Source organism: Musca vetustissima, unplaced genomic scaffold (assembly GCF_032173495.1).
Source record: "Musca vetustissima isolate MV318-11 ecotype Yass unplaced genomic scaffold, APGP_CSIRO_Mvet_v1 utg4342, whole genome shotgun sequence".
Lineage (NCBI taxonomy): Eukaryota > Metazoa > Arthropoda > Insecta > Diptera > Muscidae > Musca > Musca vetustissima.
The window spans coordinates 101404-119299 of record NW_026878046.1 but is presented as its reverse complement, the minus strand read 5'-3'; the positions used below and the strand labels follow the sequence as shown (position 1 = coordinate 119299).

The 17896-nt window shown below is 32.5% G+C and overlaps 2 protein-coding genes across 2 annotated transcripts; one reads left to right on the top strand and one right to left on the bottom strand.

The window, feature by feature from the left end:
* Positions 1–5890: 5890 nt before the first annotated feature.
* On the bottom strand, positions 5891–6327 carry LOC133322818 (NADH dehydrogenase [ubiquinone] 1 alpha subcomplex subunit 5; the record flags this gene model as incomplete). Its single annotated transcript, XM_061531772.1, has 2 exons — positions 5891–6092; positions 6154–6327. Coding segments are annotated over 2 exons (366 nt in total), but the record flags the coding sequence as incomplete, so codon positions are not given.
* Positions 6328–10906: 4579 nt separating this feature from the next.
* On the top strand, positions 10907–16517 carry LOC133322823 (UDP-glucose 4-epimerase). The gene is made up of 3 exons (XM_061531778.1): positions 10907–11179; positions 15636–15926; positions 15995–16517. The coding sequence occupies exons 1-3, from the start codon at positions 10937–10939 to the stop codon at positions 16514–16516; spliced, it is 1056 nt and encodes a 351-aa protein (XP_061387762.1). The 5' UTR covers positions 10907–10936; the 3' UTR covers position 16517.
* The last annotated feature ends 1379 nt before the right edge of the window (positions 16518–17896 follow it).

The window sequence follows — 17896 nt, the reverse complement described above, 5'->3', positions numbered from 1 at the left end:
AATGAAATTAAAAAAAGAACAACCTAAAAAGCGTTTTACATATTCAGATATAGGTCTTCTGACTGGAACATTATATATAAAACGCACAACAGCATTCAAAGTCCTACGTAACCGAGCAAGATTTATACCAATACAACCTGATACAATTTCAATACCATACAGGATATTTGACAACAGTATAGCATGAGCTACTTTCTTCTTAATATTGATAGGCATATATATATATTTGATGCATAAATTTGTCTTAGTGATCCCCAAATTCTACCAGATAAAGTATCTACATGGTGCCGAAACGATAGTTCATTATCAAGAACTACGCCCAATAGTCTATGGTGGGTTACAAAGTCAATTTTATTATTACAAATTTTAATATTTGGATCAGGAAAGACGTTTTTAAACATACCAAACATCATTGCTTTCGTTTTAGACGAGTTTACTGTGAGACAATTTATAGATGCCCAACACAAAAATTGCTGAAGACATGCATTTATTGTACTCTCAAAAAATAATATATTATCATTGTACCCAGTAAATATCAGAAATATATCATCGGCAAACTGGTATGTTTTGCAAGTTTCCGACTCCACATACTCGTGTAAATCATTTACATACAGTATAAACAGTAGAGGACCTAATACGGAACCTTGTGGAATACCATTGTAAAGTGGAACCGTTTCAGACCAAAAACCTTTAACATCAACAAATTGAAATCTCCCTGTAAGATATGAGTGGATTAGTCGACATGCGGTTACTGAAAAGTTGAATTTTTCCCTTAGTTTAGTAATCATATGTTCAACATTTACTGAGTTAAAAGCTTTTGAAATGTCAAGAGATACCAATACATTTACTTTGCCCTCATTAATATTTTGCCGAATAAAATCCGTGGCCTTCAAAAGCAAATGTGTAGCACTGTGACCCTTTCTGAAAGCATATTGATTATCTGTTATTAATCTTGATGTTTGCTCTAAAATTTGATTTTTTATAACGATTTCCACTACTTTGGACAATGCTGGTAGTATTGAGATGGGACGAAGATCATCTGGGCTATTAATATTCTTCAATTTCGGAATGGGCACCACCCGAGCTATTTTCCATGCCTGAGGAAAAACTGAACTCGTCAGTATATTATTCACTAACTGTGAAATATAGTTCGATATATACGGATAGACCAACTTGATGAAATGTATCGGTATTTCGTCAACACCAACCGATTTAGACTTGATATTGGCAAGAGCCTCGAAAATCTCAACGTCTGAAACACACCGAAAAGAGAATGAAGGCATAGTGTCAGGGAACTCATTAAAATTAATTTCACCCGCGGACAAGGAATTATTATGCGCAAAAAAATTATTAATATCATTCATTCATATTAATTTCAGGCTTATCATAATCAAAACATCCGGAATTTTTTAATATTTTCCACATCCTACTGGAATCAGCATTTCCGAAAAGTCTTGAATAGTATTTCCTTTTTGCCCTGCGTGTTACCGTTCTCGCCTTATTCCGATATTTGCAGTACAAAGACCAATTTTCTTGGGATCGATTAGATTGAAAAGCGGAAAAGGCGAGGTCTCTAATCGATCTGGCAAAAACAACATTTCTAGCTTCAATCCAACGGTCAGATCTATGATGTATTTTCTTTCGAACAATAGGTACACATGAAAAAAGATCACCAAACAGATTCATAATGAGCTTACATTTTATGTTCACATCAGCTGTACAAGAATATGCATTAGCATCAAAGTTATCTAGGATAGAAAATAAATGTTCCCAATTAATTGTATTATAATCTCGATATATAAACTCAGACGGACAATGAATATTAAAGTAGAGAGAAGCAAATATAAGGGCATGGTCAGATACAGACGGACATTGAACTTGGTCGGAGAGTTTTATTAAAGAGACATCACTGACTAGCATGAAATCAATTAGTGATGTCGACCTTCTACTTAGGTCGAAATGTGTTGGTTTGCTGTTGTGTATTATGGACATATTGTATCGGGTACAGAAAGCACGGACATTATTTGCTTTTGGAACATCAAATAGATTTAGATTAAAATCCCCTAATACGACAATATTCGAATATCTGGAGAAAAGATCTCTATGATTATATTCAAAATTTAGTAAATTGCCAGATGGCAAGTAAACCACGCCAACAAGGGTCTTTACATTGTCAAAAACTAACTCTATAAATAGAGATTCACAACCGATCATAGAAATCTGAAAAATGGTTTTATATGGTACTTCATTTTTTATATACATCCCGACACCCCCACCTCTACCAGCAATTTTCCGATCATTGCGACACAATTTATATCCTGAAATAGAAACTGCGTTACTACATACATCAGATGAAAGCCATGTTTCTGATACAGCAAATATGTGAAACATGCTATCATTAATTACATGTCTTATTTCATCAATTTTAAGTTGGGGTTTTATACTACGGCAGTTTAAGTGGGCGACTTTGAAATTATTCTTATTTGAGCATAGGACAGACTTTATATAAGAGCTACTGTTTACAACTGGACCGAGGTTGTCATTAAGAGACATCATAAGATAACAATTTAGAAGAGGGGAGCCAAAATAATATATTTAATATAAAAACGCTAGAATATAAATTCATATCAAAAAATTCAAAATATAGAAAAAATATAAACAAATCATACAGCTGATCATTAGAAAAAAAGATGAAAGACTTATGTTACATACAATAATATAAAATAGCATTTAAATGACTTTAAGATGGCATAGATTCAGTTCCATTTAACAAAGAGGTGCATTTTTCGACATCAGCGTAAATATCTGCCCCACTGGGTAACAATAGTTTTGCCTTTGGTTTATTCGAGTTCAAGATTTTAAATTTGACAATAATATTTTGTCTTCGCAGTTTCTTACATAAGGAATTGAGTTGAGCTGCACCAGGAGAAAAATGTTCATTCAGATAAACTCGGTTAGACAAGTCATCACCTGTTCCCACGATCAGGTCACTAATTTTGAGAGCCCTCGTCTTGTAATACTCCTTCATTATCGAATCTCTTATCGATACATTATTAAATTTAACAAGTATTTGTGTTTTTCTACTTATGTATGAAACATGGTTAATGTCGGGGCTTGATAGAGGCACATTAAAAAATGTACCTAACGCCAGAACAGGTGCAATCAAATCAGGTAATCCCGCTGGTAGTCCACCAATCAGGATGTCGGCACGATTGAGTCTTCGGTGCAGGACATTAATCTCTGTTTCAAGTTCGGTTATTTTTGATGAAGTACTAGCTTCCACATTTTTTATTTGTTCCTTGCAGCTGCCAATTTCAGCCTTAAGCTCTGAAAAGCATGAGCACATTTCATTCTTAATATCATTTAATGCTGATTTTATTGAGTTTTGCTCAGTTTGATTATTTAAAATAAAGCCATCAAACTTTGTATTCAGATTTCGTATCTCATCAGCTACTCCACTATTGTGATTGGTTTGAAGACCCGTGTCGCATTTTGTACAAATGTAATGAGCGTATTTCATTGCTCGCAATGCAGACAAATCCTTCTCAGAAATGTTGGCACAGGAAGCATGTAACCAATTAGAGCATAGTCGACACATTATGCATCCTTGTGTCTTGGTAATTGAGTCGCTACAAATACCACACTTTAGTACTTTCGGCATTTTTGGTACAATAAATCACAGCCGCAGAAAAAAAACAATCAGCATGCAACAACAGAATAACAAAACAACAATTCAGCATGCAGCAACAGTTATCCAACAATAAATCAAAAGCAACAATTATGCAATAACTTCAGATTCGATGATAATTTTATGGCGAGATATAATGAGTCGATCTATAATATTCCACGCAATTCTTCACAAATTTTAATAAAGTATCAAAATGCAATCAACATATTCACTGCATGTATGCAAGTAGAAGTAGAAATTGTATTTTTTTCAACGATCAGCTGCGATGATTAAAAACCACGACTACTCAGGCATAGCGTTGCCAGATCCTCTTATATACAGATGGTAAATACGCGAGCGAATCTCATTTTAATTAGAATAGTGTTTGTAAATTGAGATTTAAAATTTCCTCCTATGGACAGATGGCAACTCCGTCTACGCGACTGTATCTCCTTTTAATTTGAATAGTGTTTGTGTAATCAGAACTTCAAACGCATTAAAATGATACCCATATTGCCATAGTAAACGGAAGTTTGGAAGCACATATCTCCGGAAATGCCGATAAGTATATATAGTAGATATCGGATATAAGCACATCTCATATAAGAAAAAATCGCATATAAGAAAGATTATCAAAAACACCGAGCCTTTTTGCATCTTCTCAGTGTAAAAATTGCTTCATATAAGAAAAACGGGGACAAATGTATTTGAAAACGTTTCATATAAGAAAATATTTTATGCGTATGATACGCCTATAAGAAACAACTTATATGCGTATGTACGCCTATAAAAAACAACTTCCCTATATCCGATAATTCCATATATGAAAAGAAAGCTTATAAGAAAGAAATCTCTGGCTTTTTGAGTTTCCTATATCCGATATATATTGTATCGTTGTAATCAGGGGGGCTACTCTGTATTGCGATGCGTGAGAAAAATTGTAACGCATCGCGTAATTGGTACTCTCTAATTCGTTTTCGTATCTCCTTTCGCATCTACTTTACGCAAATGTAGCATCACCGCACTCTGTAATACGAAAACGCATGTCAAACTCGTTCGTTAAGCGCAAATATCTTGCGTTAACAAAATAGCAAACGCAAAGGAAGCGAAACATAAATTATTTTAAGTAAAAGGCAAAAAAGTCACAGTTACAGGCTCAGCAACGTCAGTTCCTAACTTCAGTAGATTTTATGGGGCAACACAGTGATTTGGCAAAGGGACAGTTGCAGAGTTCAAATACGAAACAACGCGCCAACAATTTGTGGACACAACTGTCTGATGACCTCAATTCAAATTGACCTCCTGTAAAAGATGTCGGTGGTTGGAAAAAGTAATATATTATTTTTTTTATATAAAATGTGAAACTATGTGTGCATATTTATAGGTTGGTGTTGATAACCACCTTGTCCAAGCAATTTCAAAGCAGCGGCCCCTTTTATTGGAGTTGGAATTGTTATGGATATATTTGAAACGATGAGCGTTTAAAAAATACATAAACGAATCTTTATTGAGACATTTTATATAAATCTATAAAAATTAAATATTTGAAAACATTTGTCACATAATAAATTCGTACTTATATTTTCATACCCGTGGTCACTTAGGGAGAGTATATTTGATAGATCTCATAAAATTCTTTTTTTTTAATTCGTTCATCATTTTTGTTTAAAAAAACACTCGTACCACACAAAAATATGTTTTCATTTACAATTTTTTGACGTTTCCTTTTGTCATTCTTCGTTATTGTTTACTTTGTGGCGACAGTGTTGCCCTATTTTCAATTTAGTTTGCGAATGCGTTTGCGTGAACGTTACAGAGTACCAAATTGTACTCTTAACGCATTTAGCTTTCGCATCGCACTTGCTTTCGCAACGCAATACAGAGTAACCCCCCAGGACGCCAAGGACAACATGTGGTAAAATTTTCAAAAAAAAAAACCCGCGAGTACTCAAAAAGTGGTAAAACTTTTGAAATTGTTAAAATGGAAAATCAAATATACCTACTTCCCCTTTAAATTTTTACGTCACTTTAGAGGATATAAGAATAAATTTTGTTTGTAAATAAACGGTATTTATTAGTTCATCATACGGATATCTCAGATCGACAAATCTGTCATTATGCTGTTCAAAATTAACATTATTCTTGGGAGAAAATATTTCAATTAACAAATTCTTACAAATGTACTTTCGTTATGAATTGCATTCACAAAACAAATTCCACTATTTTTATTTGTTTAAAGTTTTGGTTCACTAATTTGAGCTGGTGGCCAATCCCATTGTTTGGCTGGTGCAGGTTGTACCAGCTTTTCCCATGGTTTCCAGCCCAACATTTTACGTGCCAATACCAATTCGTTTTCGGCTTGGACAATCAATTCTTCAACTTGACCACAGCCAATGGCCTTTTCCAAAGAGGGAATATCCTTATGCTGCAAAGAATTAACACAAATTAAAAGAAAAACAACAACGGATAATATAACAAACACTTACAGCTTCTACGGCTTTCGAACGTTGTTGAACGATTTGTTCGGTATATTTACGATAGGCAGCATCTTGTGGCATTTTGGCGACAGCTCTCAAAATTTTGCCATACAAAGCCGACAGTGTGTGATGGGGATTGGTGGAAACAGCCAATCCAGTTAAACCGGTGCTCTGTAAATAGAAATGCCATGTTTAATATCCACATTAGGTTAGAATCTTAGACCCTTATACGATATCTAGAAATCAAAAAGATCTGCATTGTATCTGCCTCTGCCCTCCAGGTATGACATAACAATAACAAATGAAACTTGTTCAGCTGGGCATAAGACGTTCACGTATCATTGTTTCCAATTGTCGTATAACGGCCATTGATTAATGTCTAATAAAACTTACGGCTTTGAATAATTTCGACATTTTTATTTAATTTTTTGCACGTCAAAATAATGCAGGGCAATGCAGAGTGATTTTTTTTACCAACTGCAGAAATATTGAAAAACGTTCCACCTGTTACGAATGGGATAGACAGCTGATAATGCCTGCAGACTGCTGAGTAGTTGGTACAACCACATATTTAGTAATCATTAAGCTATTCACATGCATAAGTATGTCAAATAACAAGTGTTCAGATAGTGTGATATATTTTTTCATACATTTTAGGAGAAGTAGATGTATTCCCGTACTTTAATGGCCAAACATTTTAAATTTTACAGAGGATATATTTGTGAAGTAAAATTATTGTAAAATTATATAATTTACAGATGATTGAATTGAAAATTAATATGGAATGAAGAAATGCCAGACGTTTACATTAAATACATTTGTATAAATTTTGCCTTTGTATAGTGAACATTTTGCCTTAAAATAGAAGAGCAAGAGTACGGGATACAAAAATATGCGGCTACATTTTGCAAAGTATTCCCTTATAAAGGCACGGTATATACATGTGTGAAACACTACATCATTTAAATTACCTCCAGGCGAACTGTTAATTCTTTTCAGCTTATTTTCGACCTCTTTTTGGCACAAATTGGGGGGTATCTCAGCCATACTTGACGAATTTTGGGTTTTGATTGCGACCACGAAGTGTCTCTGGCAATAAAGTCATATTTGCTCGATTTGTGTTTTTCCATGTAGGACCGCCTTGTTGAAACCACATGTTTTTTGAATAATTACATCAGCACCTCAAATACGGCAATTTGGTTTATTTATACAATTTTATATTTGGAAGATAGTCAACTGAATATAAAAAATGGAAGTCCTATACTTTTGAAACCACGAAATGGTTAACAGTTTATGTGCACTAAGCCGAAACTTTTTATCGGTATTTCAGACGGTTATTCTGATCTGAGTAGCTTCATTTTTAAGTAAATTATAGTTCTAAATTGTTATAAATAGTAAGTGTTGAAGTAAAAAAACAAATTTAATATATTTCGCTCATTTGCTGCAAGACAGGCATAACTCAAAAAACATAATTTTGCAGAAAATGCGTTTTAAGTTTTCAATTTACTCACACTTTAAATTAGAGTGTGTAAGAGATATTCCTATTATTTTTTTTACACAACATAAGGGGGGTTACTCTGTATTGCGATGCGTAAGTGTGGTTTTATATTTGTCGGGATCGGGATCGTTGTTGAGAGTTTCTCTCTCTTGAGAGAGTAATTAGAGTTGCGCTATTTTTAATTTTGTAACAAGCGTACTTTTTGTTCACAAAAAGTACGAATTGACATAAACGTACCAAAGCAAAAATTAGATTTTTTATTATTCGTGAATACATTTACGCTTAAATTATAACATATATTATTTATGCAAATAGCTGGTATAAATATTGGCCAATATTTCTCGATAATTATGATTTATTATCATTTGAAGTAGAATTTTAGGTACCTTTTCGCACTTTTTTGTTCCTACCTGTGGTAATGTTTTCCAACACAATTCACAATTTACCACTGAGAGAGAGAAACTCTCAACACCGATCCCGATCCCGACAAATATAAAACCACACTAAGAAAAATTGTATCGCATCGCGTAATTGGTACTCTCTAATTCGTTTTCGTATCTCCTTTCGCATCTACTTTACGCAAATGTGGCATCACCGCAATCTGTAATACGAAAACGCATGTCAAACTCGTTCGTTAAACGCAAATATCTTGCGTTAACAAAATAGCAAACGCAAATGAAGCGAAACATGTAAATAAGCACAATTAAAGTTTTTATTTATATCTAAATTGATAATTATTTTGGGTGAAAGCCAAAAAAGTTACAGTTGACGACTCAGCACCGTCAGTTCCAAACTTTAGTAGATTTTATGGTGCAACACAGCGATTTGGAAAGGGGCCAGTTGCAGAGTTCAAATGCGAAACGACGCGCCAAAAAATTGTAGAGAAAACAGGATGATGACCTTAATTCAGATGGACCTCCTGGAAGAGATGTCGCTGGTTGGAAAAAAGTAATGTTTTATATTTTATATATAAAATGTGAAACTATGTGTGCATATTTACAGGTTGGTGTTGATAACCACCTTGTCCAAGCAATTTCAAAGCAGCGGCCACTTTTATTGGAGTTGGAATTGCTGTGGATCCATTTGGAACGACGAGGTCATTTTTAATAGCGTTTATTAAAAACATAAACGCATCTTTATTGAGACGAACATTTTGTACAAATTTATAAAAATTAAATATTTGAAAACGTTTGTCACATTATTCGTACTTCTATTTTCATACCCGTGTTCACTTAGGTAGAGTATATTTGATCGATCTCTTAAAATTCTTTTTTTAGTTGGTTCATCATTTTTGTTTAAAAAAAAAACACTCGTACCACATAAAAATATGTTTTTATTAACAATTTTTTGACGTTTCCTTTTGTCATTCTTCGTTATTGTTTACGTTGTGGTGCTAGTGTTGCCCTATTTTCGATTTATTTTGCGAATGCGTTTGCGTGAGCGATACAGAGTACCAAATTGCACTCTTAACGCATTTAGCTTTCGCATCGCACTGGCTTTCGCAACGCAATACAGAGTAACCCCCAAGGTCTATTATAGAGAACACTTGTGAAGCATTAACTAGAAAATCACGTTATTTGAGTTATGCCTCTCTTGCAGCAAATAAGCGGTATGTACTTCTTTTTGTTCCCGTGCTACAAAAATCTACTATTTTTTACTATGATAACAAATTTTCCTTTATGATATCGAACAAAATAGTAGATTCTTGTAGTACGGGAACAGAACAATTATTAAAGCCTTCAAGGACAAATACTCTAATGTGAACATCCTTTAACTAACAACTTCAAATATCTGTCACAAACCATTTAACTAATCTATCAAATAATCCACTTTCAATAGGTCGTACTGAGAGAGAGAATTTGTATGTTTAAACGGGGGGAGAATACCACCATGCTCTCAAAGAACATTTATGCATGTTTCTTTCGTGTTTTGATAATAATTTTGTAAAATTCGTGTCAAGTGTTTTCAAAAACTATATACTTTTCGAATTAGATGATTAAATAGAATGCACTCCAAGCACTGAAGATGGTATTGTATAAAAACACGTTATCAGTCAATGATTAAACACTGGGAAAACAAATGTAAACATATGATTGCGCGAGTGCATGATTGTGTGTGCCGCCTGATTTGAGATAATAACTGAGAGTGGTGGCGATAGCAGAACCCCAAAGTAAGAACATACAAATAAAAAGCTATAGGCAGAGCAAGTGGACTCCCAGTCCGAAAGAAACATCGGTTGGCGGTCGTGTTGTGCTGTATTGCGGCGGAACTTCTATACCTGTGAGTAGTGAGAGTGAGCTGTGTGTGTGATTTAGTGCTTTATGGCAAAAAAGCTAAGAAAGTTTTTTCCGTTGTTGTTGGAGGGGGAAAACAAGTGAAATTGTTGTTAATGAACTCTACTGCGAATTCTTGGCATATTGATGAGTGTTGTGTGTGCGTATGTGATTAATAACAGTAGCGAAATGAAAACGTTATGAAAAAGGGCGTTAAGATTTGGCCATTTTAAATTCCCAAGCCAAATTCTATTATTAACAGAGGTCAGCATCTATAATTTACAACCACTTGAAGCGAATAACTAAATGAATGAGTGGATGAGTTTGTGTGGTGTCGACGACGACGACGTTGTTGTTGTTTTTTTTTCTTAATTTTTGAATTAAAATGACGATGACTGACAAGCAGCTGCTCATCTTCCTCATATTCTACTCACCTTGCTGCTTGCTGGTGCGTTTAGTACACAAACAAACTACCAGCTCTCATGCCTTCTTGTGGTTGGGAGGGGGCGAGATTTGTTGTCTGACCGGTAGAAGAGTACAATCACATCTCCACCTTAATGATCATCAAAGAGCCACAGTTTCCAAACATTAGTCTTCGTTTATAACGTTTTGACAACGTGTTTGTTTACACATCAGAATACCAGCGGAGGAAGTATTTGGGTAAACGATCTTGTGGGAACATTGGCAACAACGGAAATAACGGCAAGAACTTATGTAAAAAAAATATTCAAATTATATATTACTAGACCAAGAAGCTCATCAGTTAGCAAAGGGCAAACAAAAACAACAATAAAATAATTGCTAGCTCATCAATTCCCATTATTGTTGGTAATTGTTGAAATATATTATTGATATAGTTTGGTTTTTTATACATTTTGCTGACGTCAGTTGCTGTTCAAAATAAATCATGCCTATCGCTATATTTATTATATAAAAAAATGTGAAATTTTATCTACTTACACTTTCGTTTACCTTCACTGTTCCAGTTAAAAACAATAATTACAAATAACAACATTTCATAATGGCTCCCCCAACTGTTCTGGTAACCGGAGGAGCTGGTTATATTGGCTCGCACACTGTTTTGGAGATGCTCAATGCTGGCTATAATGTCGTCTGTGTTGACAATCTTTGTAATGCCTACAGTTCCGGTACAGCTAAATTACCCGAAGCCTTGAATCGTGTCCAAGAGATAACCGGAAAGAAGGTTCACTTCTATCGTGTCGATATAACAGATCGTGAACAAGTGCGTTCTGTTTTTCAAGAGGTATGTTAATTCAATATATTTTTTAAATTTATGTATTTCTAAGTGGTGAAGTACCAGGTCCCTCGCCTAATTTGCCAATTAATATTTAGACTGCGTTTGCGCATGTGTGTTTTTTAAGATGTTAATGAAAAATGATGTTTGTACAGTAACGTACGTTCGTGTGTATGTATGTGGTTCATTGACCGATATTTAACCTAATTTTGATGAATTACTTTGTAAATCAAGTTTTTTTTATATTTTTTTAAGAGCGGGGTATACATTTTGTAAGTTGTAGATGTGAATTACAACTAAATTAAAAATTCCATATACCTATTTAAATAAAAATTAGATTTTTTTCCACAACAAAACTTCGTAAGATCCTAAATATGTCGATTATATATCTTGGGATAAGATTAAGTAAAAATGTAACGTTATACAGCCGGCGAGGCGGTTGTATTCGGACTGTGGACTAAAAATTAAAAATAAAACAATGGAATTATGTCGATGAGTTTGAAATGGAATGTAAAAATCAATTTATCCTGCATATATAGTTAGAAGATGCCAGTTTGTGGTCTTGTTAGTAATAGTATTAAAATTCGGCTACAATCACTTTATAGGTTAAAAAGGTTTGAGATAAAAACCATGTTAACTATTGTGGTTTGAACAAATAATTACTGAAAAATGCTTATTTTTCACCCATATGTCGACTATAGGAAAACACCGACTTATTTTACCGCATCAAAATTATTAAAATATTTTCTGAAAATTGGAATTTTTTACAATTATAGGACAAGGCAGGGTAATAATCATATATTTTATTTTTGTATACTTTCGAGACCTTAAAACATGCCCTCTAATGTTTATACCCACAGCCAATTGTGCCTCATCGAAAAATTGGTTTTTGGTTCCAATTTTGGTTTGGACCAAAAAGACAATTTTTGGCTCAACATTTTCTATTTGTATGAATCTAATATTAAGCGAATGTAATGTTCCAAGATGGGGAATGACCCTAACTTATTAACATCTGAAAATTAATTTTTTACCAATGCAAGATCATTTTAATCGAGACTGTATATTGTTGTAAGGTGGGACTTATCGGCACAGTTTCTGGTACACCCCACAAACGTTTTGAAAATTTGTTAATTCAATATCAAGCTAATTGTATGTGTCTGATTTGATCCAAACTTTGCAAATCCTAATACTTTTTCCAATCCCGGAGATGGGACTCATCGATCCACTCCTTCTGCTACCTCCCCCACAAACATTCAAACATTAATTTCCATAGACCTCTTCTGGTGTCTCTCCAAAGATAGTCAACTATTTGATGAAAACATATACCTTATATTAAGCGAATAATAAAACCAGTGTGTAGTATTTCCGTAGACCTCCGTAAACCCTAGGCCGGGGGTATACATATCGCTCATTTGCTGCAAGACAGGAATAACTCCAAAAACGTGATTTTCGAGTTAATGATGCACGATTGTTCGCTATAATAGTTGTGTAAAAAAATTCATATGAATATTTTTTACATACTCTGATTGAGAAACTATAGAATTTCCTCTGTTCTATATAATGTAAATTGAAAACTTAAGACACATTTCTGTAAAATCGTTATTTTTTAGTTATGCCTGTCTCGCAAAAAATGAGCGATATGTCGACAATACTGACTGATTCTTTTTTACATATTTACCTAATGAATGATCTAAGTTTTATGTCCATTTACACAGAGGTATCTATCTTAAAAAGAACATTTTTGAATATTTTCAAGGTAATTTTCATATTTAGTGACAGGATTGTTTAGTTATTTGAGTTTTAACACAATAGATGCCGACTACTGGCACATGCCGACATTAGGAACACTTACCCCATATACTGTATGGTGCCTCCGACGAATATTTTCTATTTTGTTAGAGGGCATAAAAAACGTATTACGCTTTTTTGGTTACCAATAATTTTTAAATAGAATTTATGATCTATTATAATGCATATATTTTTATTTTGGCATAAATGAAAAGTGCATGTGTGTGTGGTAGTAACTACGAAAGCAAAGTACTACACTATTTAAAAAAATTATAAATAAAGTACACTTGGGTAACCACTCAAGTTCTAGCTGTAGATATTGCGTACGTGATTGTAATGTCGAATGTATTGACCTTAGTATAGAACATCATATTTATAGGTGATGTACAAACAATAAAAATAAACTTTATAGTATGTATATAAATAACAATAACTAAATATGATATTTGCACAAGTGTTTATTATTATAATTGTAAAAGGGGAACAAACAGATTATATGCCTATTGTTTGGTATTTACAATTAACATTTTCACGATGCCATTTTACAAAATGATATATATATATATATATATATATATCATTTTGTTGATGACATAAAAATGCTGAGCACGATTTTAAGACGTTCCTTATTTTCAATCAAATACTGGTGGAATGTAATACTCAATTCAATTTATTTTCTTATACTCTGGAGTGGTCAATTCAATATGTAACAATATACTATCTGATCAGGAATGAATTGATAACAATAACAAATTACGTTGTTGCCATAAATTTAGTGTGCAAAATAAACTGCACCACCCATGCGTTGTGATTTATTTGTGCTTATATTCAGTCTAATGTTTGATTAATATAACAAAGTTTCCCAGACCTATTATTATACTTTTAATTTTTCAATTCGTTCTTGAATCATAAATCAAAAAATAAGTGATCTTTATTCAAAGGAAAATTAAATTTCAGACATTTTTAAATGACGTAAAAATGTACATATATAAAATATTTCCACAATTCCAATCAGACTCTTCTTATCTTCTGTTTTCGTGTGTGTTTTTTTAAATACATTTTCCTGGAAATATGTTTATTTGTGTTTTATGTTCACATCTACTATCTGCAGTAATAAATTCACCTAATTGTTAATGAAAAGAAAACTATATTTATTCCATAAAACGATGATTCACAATTTAAAATAAAATTGAAAATAAATGTATGAAATTAGGCAATGTTAAAAAAAAATGTTCTGCCCATTTTAGATTCTTTTAATTCATTTTTTTATAATACTCTTCAGTTTGAGACTTGTTGTTTTGTTTTATTGAATAATTAAATAAAAAATGTTCTCTTCAATTTTGTTTTTAATGCATAACCATTGATAAATAAATATATGTATAGCTAATGATAAGAGATTCCCATGTACAGCTGTTGTTAAAGTTTTTAAGAAATTAAAAAAAATGTTTCTTATCACAGTTTTTCGATATACACAGCAATTAGGTTTCTTTGCTTTGCTTTCAACACGTATGCAGTATAAATAAATGTAGATATTATAAGCGACGTTATGGCATTTTTTGCTTATAACTCAATTTCATGAATCAAAAACAAAAAAAGTGCCAGCACCAAAAATATACTTTTGTATACATTATCAAGAATATGTTAACACAGCAAATATTTAATATGTCTGCTTCTTCTTGCCTTCTTAAGTTGATGAAGTTTCAAAACATAAAAGTCGATAATATTGATACGAGTGTTACTTTATTTTTAGTAAAATAACATAAAGTAGGGTAAAAGATAAAAATGATTGTTTAAAAAATTCACAACAATGTTGGATCATTACTTTGTTACTTTATTTTTAGTAAAATAACATAAAATAGGGTAAAAGATAACAATTAATGTTTCAAAACTTTATAACAATGTTGGATCATTACTATCATATTTTTAAATAGTTTGACCCAGACCACCATTTACGACCATAAGTATCGAAAAATTATTAAAGAATTTTTAAAGCATTATAATTTTTTTCAGGGCATGTAATTTTAGATAATATTTTTTAATGCTTATTGCAGCTAGGATTTGTTCAAAAGAATATTTTTTAAGAATTTTTAAAGCGTGGATCATTAAGGCGTGGTTATTTAAAAAATATATATTTTTTTCTAGGCTTATTAAGGCATGGATTTTTTTAAAGATTATATATAGGCTCATTAAGGTGTGGTTATTTAAAAAAAATATTTGTATTTCAAAAATATTTTTATTTAAAGAATATTTTTTGAAGGTTTAGATTTTTTAATTATATTTTTTGAATGTGTCGATTTTTTAAAGAATGTTTTTGAACGTGTCGATTTTTATAAAAAACATTTTTTCAGTGTGTTGATTTTTTAAATAATATTTCTCTCTATTCTTGGGTATTTTTTATATATTTTATAGAATACCGGCAAATCCTCTTTTTCATTTATTGAATACCTATTTGAGTCAGTTTTTCGCCAGATTTCATACTTTTATATGTAGGCTTGCTCTGTATGGCCTTACTCGGGCTGTATGGCCCGTTTTGTAATATTTATTTGTAATACTCTCTTCACGAAGTTCTGAAGTGACACACACTGATATACATATATATTTTTCTATCAACTACTTTTACTTGCATCCTCAACTAATTCCAACTAATAAACATTGTTTTGTTTTTTATTTTTTTTAGCATAAAATTGATATGGTTGCACATTTTGCTGCCCTCAAGGCGGTCGGTGAATCATGTCGTATTCCATTGCAATATTATCACAACAATATGACGGGGACAAATGTTCTACTTGAAGCAATGGCTGATAACAATGTCTTCAAATTTGTTTATAGTTCCAGTGCTACTGTCTATGGTGAGCCACAATTTTTGCCCGTCACCGAAGAACATCCTGTGGGCAATTGTACAAGTCCATATGGTAAAACCAAATACTTTACCGAAGAAATTCTAAAAGATTTGTGTAAATCTGACAAGGTATGATTAACAAAATTGGGAGAGAATGGAACTTTTATTTTAATTCAATTTTTTCGTATCATTTTTAGCGTTGGGCTGTCGTCTCCTTGCGTTACTTCAATCCCGTTGGTGCTCATCCCAGTGGACGCATTGGCGAGGATCCTAATGGTGAACCCAATAACTTAATGCCATACATTGCCCAAGTTGCTGTTGGTAGACGTGATTGTTTGCAGGTATACGGCTCAGATTTCCCAACCAAAGATGGTACTGGTGTACGTGATTACATTCACATAGTTGATTTGGCCGAAGGTCATGTCAAGGCATTAGATAAATTGCGCAACTTAGCCGAAACTGGTTTCTTTGCCTATAATTTGGGCACCGGTGTTGGCTATTCCGTCTTGGAAATGGTCCATGCATTCCAAAAAGCCTCAGGAAGAAATATAAATTATAAATTAGTTGATCGTCGTTCGGGTGATGTGGCAACATGTTATGCTGATGCCAGCCTGGCTGAAAAGGCCTTGGGTTGGAAAGCGACTCGCGGTGTAGATGAAATGTGTGTCGACACATGGCGTTGGCAAAGCAATAACCCCAATGGATATGCCGTCAAATGATTTAGAACTACAACATACTGCATTTGCTTATATGCATTTTCTGCTATATGATAAATTTTAACGAAACATTCTTTAAAACAAAAATGTATTACTTTATGTTTTCTGTTGTATGTATGATTTTTATTTGTTTATTTGTTTGTGTTATATTGTGAGTGCTTCTTGCCTGATATGGAAATAATTGTGCAAATGATGATATTTGGAAAAGAGTTTAAATATAGTTTTTCCAAAATCATCTATAAAATATAATTTTTGTTTTTTTCTTTAGTATGTCGCAAATATATACAACACATAGTCATTGTTTTAAAGTAAACATATTGTCTATAGTATAACATTCTTGAACTATTTCATTAATCGTTTTCCTCTCCCAAAAATATACTGTTTTAGTTATTAGCAAATTATGTTTTAGTTAAATTTTAATAAACAAAAGAAAAAAATCAAGAATGCATTTAAGCATTTAACTATTATTAAAAAAATATAAATATATATGTCCATAAATGTGTATTTAATAATAAGAAGTGTATTTATGAAAAAACCGATACTTTTGCAAAATATATATATTTTTGTATATAAAGTACAAATTGTATGCTATATTATTTTGAAATTATGTACGGGTAATGATATTTTTACAAAATAATAGTGATTTAAAAAACTCCATTCTTGATTAGGGTAAGACATTTTTTTAATTGTGTTCCCAGTTAATGATACATATTTGTTGTCTGCAACACCGACTGACACTTTTTTGCTTTTTTCTTTAGAATTGTATTCAACTGCCTGCAACTTTTTAGCTAATTGCTCTATTAATACATACAAGGTGTCGTAGTAAAGGTCAACATTTTGTCTTTATTATAGTAAAAACTAATTTGAGGTTGTAATTTTTTAACGCATATTTTAAAACAATTTTTCGTACATAGCATTTCATATTTTTACATTCATGAGCAATTTTATTACTATACTCCAAGTATTTCAAAAGTTATTGCACATTGAAGAAACCATAAATATTCCTATTCGATATACTGCATCAATAGATTGCATCACAGTCTCAAAATTTTCAGGTCGTAACGAAATTAAGGTATTGGTAAAATTGAAATAACTTTGAAATGCGTTGAGATATTTCGAAAAAATTGGTTTGTCTACGAAAATTACATAGAAAGCTTTCTAATAATTGAATAACAACATATAGCTTTTGTACAACGAATAATAGAATCCGTGTATAATTTTACGGACCTCAGCTAACCATAGGATGAGGGTATATATCTGTCGACAACATCGACTGACAATTTTGAAATTATTAGTAGTTCCTTTATTCGACTTCGTTCCTTGTACCCAAGGGGTTTTAAAATCTTATATGTCTACTTTCTTCATAAGATGTCACCATTTTAA

Bases quoted from the DNA above. Each gene is read 5' to 3' on its own strand.
- LOC133322823 (XM_061531778.1), top strand. From the start codon at position 10,937: ATGGCTCCCCCAACTGTTCTGGTAACCGGAGGAGCTGGTTATATTGGC. The intron at 11,180-15,635 runs GTATGTTAATTC...TATTTTTTTTAG, and splicing joins TGCGTTCTGTTTTTCAAGAG to CATAAAATTGATATGGTTGC. The intron at 15,927-15,994 runs GTATGATTAACA...TATCATTTTTAG, and splicing joins ATTTGTGTAAATCTGACAAG to CGTTGGGCTGTCGTCTCCTT.